This window comes from Capricornis sumatraensis, chromosome 22 (assembly GCF_032405125.1).
Source record: "Capricornis sumatraensis isolate serow.1 chromosome 22, serow.2, whole genome shotgun sequence".
In the NCBI taxonomy this organism is placed as follows: domain Eukaryota; kingdom Metazoa; phylum Chordata; class Mammalia; order Artiodactyla; family Bovidae; genus Capricornis; species Capricornis sumatraensis.
In genome coordinates, this window is record NC_091090.1 from 24,994,091 (window position 1) to 25,002,920 (window position 8,830).

The 8,830-nt window shown below is 44.6% G+C and overlaps 1 protein-coding gene across 1 annotated transcript in view; it reads right to left on the reverse strand.

Annotated features, from left to right (window-relative positions):
* The window catches only part of ADGRF1 (adhesion G protein-coupled receptor F1), a 30,137-nt gene extending 26,139 nt beyond the window's left edge, over nt 1-3,998 (reverse strand). Inside the window, exons 1-2 of the mRNA XM_068994235.1 lie at nt 3,915-3,998; nt 1,493-1,550 (exon numbers count right to left, since the gene is read on the reverse strand). Coding sequence (XP_068850336.1) covers nt 1,493-1,550; nt 3,915-3,983 — 127 coding nt within the window. The 5' untranslated portion in view covers nt 3,984-3,998. The remainder of the gene's footprint in view (nt 1-1,492; nt 1,551-3,914) is intronic.
* Nucleotides 3,999-8,830: the final 4,832 nt, after the last annotated feature.

Sequence of the window (8,830 nt, forward strand, 5' to 3'; positions counted from 1 at the left end):
AGGCCAGAAACTCTATCCCAGCCTTGGGAATTACCCCCGGTGATGAGGGCTAAGGAGATATCCACTCCCATGGCTCAGACAGGTAAGAGGTGGGGAACAGGGGAAAGGCTGACCCTGGTCACACTATCAGGGGTTAATGTTTCTTGTTCTGGAACCAGACTGACTGGGGTTGAATCAAGCCTCCACCCGCCCCTGCCCCTCCCTGGGCTCTGTCAGTTTCACACTCTGTAAAATAAAGTTGGCGATTGAACCTAGCTGGTAGGCTCCATGGGGGAATTTAATTCATCTAACACACCTAAAATAGTGCCTGGCATTTGTAGCAGTTCAATGAGTCCTTGTGCATTTTCCATTTTGTGGCATTTCAAATTGAAATTCCGATTTCATTTTCCCAAAGAACTGTGGCCTTGCTACAATGTGGGAAGGTCTATGGTCCTGTGCGAGAAGGAAATGGCAACCCACTCCAGTATTCTGCCTGGAGAATCCCACGGACGGAGGAGCATGATAGGCTACAGTCCATGGGGCTGCAAAGATTCGGACACGACTCAGTGACTTCACTTTATGGCCCTGTGAGTCTATTGTCAGATGGCAAATTTACTATCATCATTCAGTCGCTAAATTGTGTCCGACTCTTGCGACCCCATGGACTGTAGCCTGCCAGGCTCTTCTGTCCATGGGATTCTCCAGGCAAGAATACGGGAGTGGGTTGCCATTTCCTTCTCCAAGGGATCTTCCCAACCCAGGAATCAAACCCGGGTCTCCTGCACTGCAGGCAGATTCTTTACCGACTGAGCTACGAGGGAGGCCGAGATGGATTGGGGAGGAAGATTCACTGAACGGGAGGCCCAGATGGATTGGGGAGGAAGATTCACTGCACCGTAACAAAGCTTTAGTGGTCTGACCCAGGAATCTAACAACCATCGGTGTGTATTGTTTCCATAGGGAAATATACTCAATGCTTGAGACATCACACTTACAAATCAAATTTCAGACCACAACTCATTTCTAGACTGAAGTCTGTGCCTTTAATTACATTGTTGGGATCAAGATGAGGAAGGAAATGAAGAATATGGGCAGCTACTGTCTGGGCACAGGACAGGATACTATGCCTCTATTATATTATTTCATCCTCACAAGGAATTAATATTATTATCATTCTACAGATTTGAGGTATATAACGACATGCCCAAGATCATACAACCCATCAGAAGCACTCCTAGGACTTAAACCCTGCTCTCCAGGCTCCAGTGACTCAGAGGGTAAAGAATCTGACTGCAGTGCAGGAAGCCTGGGTTTGATCCCTGGGTCAGGAAGAACCCCTGGAGAAGGGAATGGATACCCACTCCAGTATTCTTGCCTGCAGAATTCCATGGACAGAGGAGCCTGGCAGGCTACAGTCCTTGGGTCTAAAAGAGTCAGACATGATTGAGTGACTAACACCTTTACTTTCACTCCTGGCTCCAGTGTATGCTTCCAGTGTATGTAAGAGTCTTACCTAGAGGCTTTTGCTTATTCACGTTGAGTTCTCGTTTTGTTGTGCTGCCTTCATCCCTCTGTTAAAAAGAAAAAGAATTACAACAAGGGTTTGTCATGTTGTATTTCATAAAGCCTTGTTGGATTTCCCAGATAAATTAAAATTATGTATCTAAAACCTAGTGAGATGGTGAGTGGGTGCAAGACAAGACATGGCTGAGACATCTTTTGAGCACAGGTCTGAAGGAGGTGGGAAAGTGAGGATCTCCGAGAAAGAACTTTCCAAGAGGAGGGAACAGCACATGCAAAGGCCACGGGATAAGAACATGCCTGGCACGTGAAGGCCAGAGTAGCTATGTGGTGTGGGGGAGGGGCAGGAAATGAGGTCAGAGAGTATCTCTGGCGAGGCAGGTCCTGTAGATCTTTCTGGGCTGTGGCAAGGGCTGTGCAGGACAGGGAACTATAGTCGATGTCTTATAATCACCTATAATGGAAAAGAGTCTGAACAAGAATACATATGTGTATATATTGGGCTTTCCTGGTGCCTCAGTGGTAAAGAATCTGCCTGCAATGCAAGAGACATGGGTTCAATCCCTGGATTGGGAAGAACTCTTGCAGAAGGAAATGGCAACCCACTCCAGTATTCTTGCCTGGGAAATCGCATAGACAGAGGAGCCTGATGGGCTACAGTCTATTGGGTTGCAAAAGAGTTGGAGATAACTTAGCAACTGAACAACTCAATCACTTTGCTATATACCTGAATCTAACACAACGTTATTGACATTTCTCCCGGCAATCTTGATTCCAGCTTGTGTTTCTTCCAGTCCAGCGTTTCTCATGATGTACTCTGCATATAAGTTAAATAAGCAGGGTGACAATATACAGCCTTGATGTACTTCTTTTCCTATTTGGAACCAGTCTGTTGTTCCAGGTCCTGTTCTAACTGTTGCTTCCTGACCTGCATACAGATTTCTCAAGAGGCAGGTCAGGTGGTCTGGCATTCCCATCTCTTTCAGAATTTTCCACAGTTTATTGTGATCCACACAGTATGACACCACCCTTATGGCAGAAAGTGAAGAGGAACTAAAAAGCCTCTTGATGAAAGTGAAAGAGGAGAGTGAAAAAGTCAGCTTAAAGCTCAACATTCAGAAAATGAAGATCATGGCATCTGGTCCCATCACTTCATGGCAAATAGATGGGGAAACAGTGGAAACAGTGTCACACTTCATTTTTTGGGGCTCCAGAATCACTGCAGATGGTGACTGCAGCTATGAAATTAAAAGACGCTTACTCCTTGGAAGAAAAGTTATGACCAACCTAGATAGCATGTTCAAAAGCAGAGACATTACTCTGACGACTAAGGTCCGTCTAGTCAAGGCTATGGTTTTCCCAGTGGTCATGTATGGATGTGAGTGTTGGACTGTGAAGAAGACTGAGTGCTGAAGAATTGATGCTTTTGAACTGTGGTGTTGGAGAAGACTCTTGAGAGTCCCTTGGACTGCAAGGAGATCCAACCAGTCCATTCTGAAGGAGATCAGCCCTGGGATTTCTTTTTGGAAGGAATGATGCTAAAGCTGAAACTCCAGTACTTGTCCACCTCATGCGAAGAGTTGACTCACTGGAAAAGACTCTGATGTTGGGAGGGATTGGGGGCAGGAGGAGAAGGGGACGACAGAGGATGAGATGGCTGGATGGCATCACTGACTTGATGGACGTGAGTCTGAGTGAACTCCGGGAGTTGGTGATGGACAGGGGGGCCTGGCATGCTGTGATTCATGGGATCACAAAGAGTTGGACATGACTGAGCGACTGAACTGAACTGAACACAATGTTGTAAATTAACTATGTTAGCTAAACTAAAATACGTAAATTATTACTTCAATTTAAAAAAATGGGAACTTCCTGGTATTCCAGCAGTTACAAAGCCATCTTCTAATGTGGGGAACACAGGTTCCATCCCTCCTTAAAGAGTTAAGATCCCGCCTGCAGCACAGCAGCTAAGCCTGTGAGCTGGCAATTAAAACCTGACATGGCCAAATAAGTAAATTTTAAAAATAGACAACTTTTTATTTTAAAAATTACTATTGGAAAAAAAAAGAAAGTGAGAATAGGTAGGGAAGAGTCCAAGGATTGCTAATGTCGATTAAGATGGATTTCTATGCTTTTTCTCCAACAAAGAGGTCATAGGAGAGGATATGCTGAGTTAGATGTGATCTCCAGGATGGCTTTGTTCAAGATGCTGGTTTTGCTTTCAAATCATCTAAGCTCCAGGAGATAAAATGACTTGTCTAAGGCCACACAACTAAGGCAGGTAATGTTGAGACAAGAACCCAGCACTTCTGAGTCCAAGTCTACGAAATTATGTCATTTCAGTTGCCTAGAGAGTGATGGGACCTCAAAGTGGCAGAAAGACGGAAAGAAAAACAGGACATACACCAACTCACCTCTAGGAAGCCACCTCGGCCCTCGGTGATCGTGAGGAAGGAGAAGAGCCAGAGAGAAGGAAATTTCATCTTCTGCTGGCCCCTCCTGGTCCTGGACAGGACACAAATGGCTGGAGTCACAGTCTGTGACTAGACGTGTGTGCCATGCAAGGATGAGACATGAAGACAAGTCATTCAAACCAAAATTTTAAAATGCATTGTTGGGGGTGGGAGTGGGGAGGGGAGAGTACTTCCCTGGTTGTCCAGTAGCTAAGATTCCAAGCTCCCAATGCAGGGGGCCCAGGTTGGGTCCCTTGTCAGGGAACTAGATCCCATATGCCACAGCTCAAAGATCCTGCATGCCACAGCTAAGACCTGGTGCAGCCAAGTAAAATAAAATGCCCAGGGGGGAAAACCGAAGTAGGTGCATCAGACGCTCTGAGGGTTTGGTTACTTTTTTCACCAGAGACACCATCTCTTCTACTCTCACTATAGAACTAGTGAATTTTTCTCTTTACATACTTACTAGAAAATTTCTCTGGGGTTTCTTCTAAGTGATCATATATGACTCAACACAGGGCTTCCCTGTTGGCTCAGATGGTGAAGGATATGACTACAATTTGGGAAACTGGGTTTGATCCCTGGGTAGAGAAGATCCCCTGGAGAAGAGAATGGCTACCCACTCCAGTATTCTTGCATCGAGAATTCCATGGACAGAGGAGCCTGGCAGGCTATATATAGTCCATGTGTTCGGACACCCATGTGTGACTAACACTTTTACATGACTCAACACAGGCTATTTTAAAATCTTGACTTGCTTCACTTTGCAACTGAGTGCATTTAACATCCAGCCTTTTATATTTCACTGAGGTTTTCTTTTCATCTCAGTAAAGACAAACACTCAAATAACCAAGGACCCTAGAAACACTAATATTAAGATAGAATTAGAGTATTTTAGAATTTAAATAGTCATGAAGCAATCAAATTTCCTTCTTCATAGTTCATGCAGCTAGCAACAAATTGTCCTCCAGTTCATGGTTGTCTCAGAATAATTTAGACACAACTCAGCCCACAGTCATGGCCATAAAATGCCCTTTACAGCTCCACGGGAAAAGATGAAGAGCTATGAGTCCCCAGCATTGGAATCAGTGCCTAGAGTCAGCAGCACAGATCAGCCCAGCACTTACCTTCCTCTCTGGGTGCCCTTTAAACTTCATGCACGCTTTGCCATCCCAACAGCACTGCCCTTTGCTTTGCTCTCTGATCTACATGAAAATAGAACAGTTGGGAGGGATGGAAGAGGAGGTTGGAGTTAGCAGATGTAAGCTTTTATATAGATAATGGATAAACTACAAAGTGGAGAAGGCAATGGCAGCCCACTCCAGTACTCTTGCCTGGAGAATCCCATGGGTGGAGGAGCCTGGTGGGCTGCAGTCCAAGGGGTCGCTAAGAGTCCGATATGACTGAGCGACTTCACTTTCACTTTTCACTTCATGCACTGGAGAAGGAAATGGCATCCCACTTCAGTGTTCTTGCTTGGAGAATCCCAGGGACGGGGGCCTGGTGGGCTGCTGTCTATGAGGTTGCACAGAGTTGGACACGACTGAAGTGACTTAGCAAACTACAAAGTCTTACCGTATAGCACAGGGCTGTGCTGTATGTGCTTGGTCACTTAGTCGTGTCCAGCTCTGTGACCCCGTGGACTGTAGCCCACCAGACTCCTCTGTCCACAGGGATTCTCCAGGCAAGAATACTGGAGTGGGTTGCCATGCCCTCCTCCAGGGGAATCGTCCCAACCCAGGATCAAGCCCAGGTCTCTTGCATTGCAGGCAGGTTCTTTAACCATCTGAGCTACCAGGGAAGTCCAAGAGTACTGGAGTGGGTAGCCTATCTCTTCTCCAGGGGATCTTTCCCACCCATGAATTAAACTGGAGTCTCCTGCATTGCATAGCACAGAGAGCTATATTCAATATCCTGTGACAAAGCATAATTGAAAAGAATATTAGAAATAATGTATATATGAGTATAATCCCCAAATCACTTTCTTTTCAGGAGAAATTAATACAACATTATAAATCAGCTATATTTCAGTTAAAAAAATTCCAATTAAGGGACTTCCTTGGCTTCCCAGTGACCAAGACTTCACACTCCCAACAGAGGGGGCCCAGGGCTGGGACCCTGGTCAAGGAACTAAGATCCCGCATGTTACTACTAAAGATCCTGCATGCCACATTGAAAATCAAAGATTTGAATTCTTCAACTAACACCCAATGCAGCCGAATAAATAAATAAATATTTCTTAAAATATTGATTAAATAAAGAAAAAAGACATTAAAGACAGTGCAACTACTGCCACTAATATGGCCTATATGTTAGTAGAGGGTCTTTCTAGGGCTTTCTAGGGCAGCATGAAAAATAAGCCATGGGACACACACCCCTTTTGTATTTACCTGCTTCCCTTAGTGAATGGTGCTCACATGTCCCCATCCCCTGCCTGGCAAGACTCCCCCTAAAAAGACTGCTTTAACTTTCTTTGGGCAGTAGTCCGGACTCCGGATCATTTTCTCCATCTTGCTTCCCAAAACCTACCTGCTCTGAGTCCTGGTCCCTCTGACTCGTGCTTTTTGCTTTCTGAAAGTGATAGGTTTTTGTCTCTGGGGTGGTTGTTTTTTCAGATATACACTATGCATATACACCATCATGCATAAAATAGACAGCTAGTAGGAAGCTGTTGTGTAGCACAGGAAGTTCAACCTGGTGCTCTGTGATGGCCTGGAGGGGTGGATGGAGGGGATGAGAGAGAGGCTCAAGGGGAAGGATATGTGTGTGTGTGTGTGTGTGTGTGTGTGTGTGTGCGCGTATATATATATAACTGATTCATGTTGTTGTATAGCAGAAACTAATACAACACTGTAAAGCAATTATATTCCAATAATAAATTTTTAATTTAATTTGTAATAATAAATAAAATTAAATTTTAATTAAAAATCAAATTAAAAAATTTAAAATTGACTCCATAAAAATAAACATATTTTATAACATGAGTATATGTATATGGGGGCTTCCCAGGTGGCACTAGTGGTAAAGAACTCGCCTGCCAATGCAGGAGACGTAAGAGACGTGGGTTCAATCCCTGGGTCAGGAATATCCCCTGGAGGACAGCATGGCAACCCACGCCAGTATTCTTGCCTGGAGAATCCCATGGATGGAGGAGCCTGGCAGGCTATGATCCGTAGGCTTGCACAGAGTCGGACACGACTGAAGTGACTTAGCGCACAGGTATGCACGCATATTTATATTGGGGCTTCACTAGTGGCTTAGATGGTAAAGAATCTACTTGCAATTCGGGAGACCCAGGTTTGATCCCTAGGTCAGGAAGATCCCCTGGAGAAAGGAATGGCTACCCACTCCAGTATTCTTGCCTGGGGAATTCCATGGACAGAGGAGCCTGATGGGCTACAATCTATGGGGATTGCAAACAGTTGGACCTACTAAGCAACTAAAAAAAAAAAAAAAGAAAAATATCGATGTAAACATAGATACACACATACATAATAAAACGTGTCTATCTATATCTGTATTATGTGTATATACACATGCATACATGATGAAATTTCATATAGATGTAAAATAGCTGAACAGTTTTATGAAATAGAACTTCTTTTCCTATGTCCTTTGTATATTTTCTATTTGTTTTTATTTATACATATGTTCTTATTACTTATTTGTTGGTGAACTGCCACATCCCCTTAAACTGAAACCCTGATCCTAAGTTCCAATTTACCATATCCTGCTAAGCCAACTTTCCAGTACCTTCCTGAAGTGAAGTCACATTGTGGAGGGAACTGGTGCTCCTTCTAGCCCCTTTCCCACTTTTTCTCCACTTCCGGGGATGATTTTTAACATGATCTCCTCTTGTTCTCTTGTGCCAGGACCTGCTTCCATGTGGGAGGCTTGGCACTCACATGGCTCTTTCTCTCCATTTCTCTCTCTCTCTGAAAAATCTCTCGCATATGGCACCCAGGCCTGAGGCTGCAGACCCAACGTGAGGAGGCCTGGGCTATAGTTCCAACTGTTGTGAGGAAACTCTCTTATCCTCTTGGCCTGGTTTATTCTTTCTTCTTCCCCCACTGGCGGGTGGAGCATGGGCTTTCTGTCTCCTTGGACTTGCTAGAAATGGTAAACTGGAACTTTAATCAGGGTTTCAGACCAGGGATTCCCAGTCACTGGTCCAGAGGCCAATCATGAATAGCCAGACTATGAAAAGGAGAGGGAGGCATTGAGAAGGAGAAAAGGAAACTCTTCAGGGCCAATTTGAAAATACAGGCACCCCCATTCTGCCATAAACCTACTAAATCTTATGCAGACCAGGCTCTGCCATGTGTGTTGTTAAAGCTTCCCAAGTGAGGCTGACCCCCAGACAGATCTGAGAGCTGTTATTCTAAACTGCTTCTAGGAGAAGAAAAAAAGGTTCTGCTCCAAGGCTAATTGGAAAGACTGAAGCTGAAGCTGTTGCAAAGAGTGGACTCACTGGAAAAGATCTTGATGATGGGAAAGATTGAGGGCAGGAGGAGAAGAGGGTGACAGAGGATGAGATGGTTGGATGGCATTACCAACTCAATGGACAAGAGTTTGAGCAAACTCTGGAAGATATTGAAGGATGGGTAAGCCCGGCCTGCTGCAGTCCATGGGGTCTCAAGAGTTAGATACAACTGAGCGACTGAACAACCACAATTTAAGCTAATACTGTGATCTGAATTCTCCTTTTGGAGTTTGAGACCAAAGTTTCAACTTACCAGAATGTTTTCTTTGTTTCCTTGGTACACTCAGCTTCCTCTGGGGTAGGGTCAGAAGACTTACAGATAAATAGGGAATAATTTTTTAGTGTTAGGTATGGGCCACACACGGAGAAGGCAATGGCACCCCATTCCAGTACT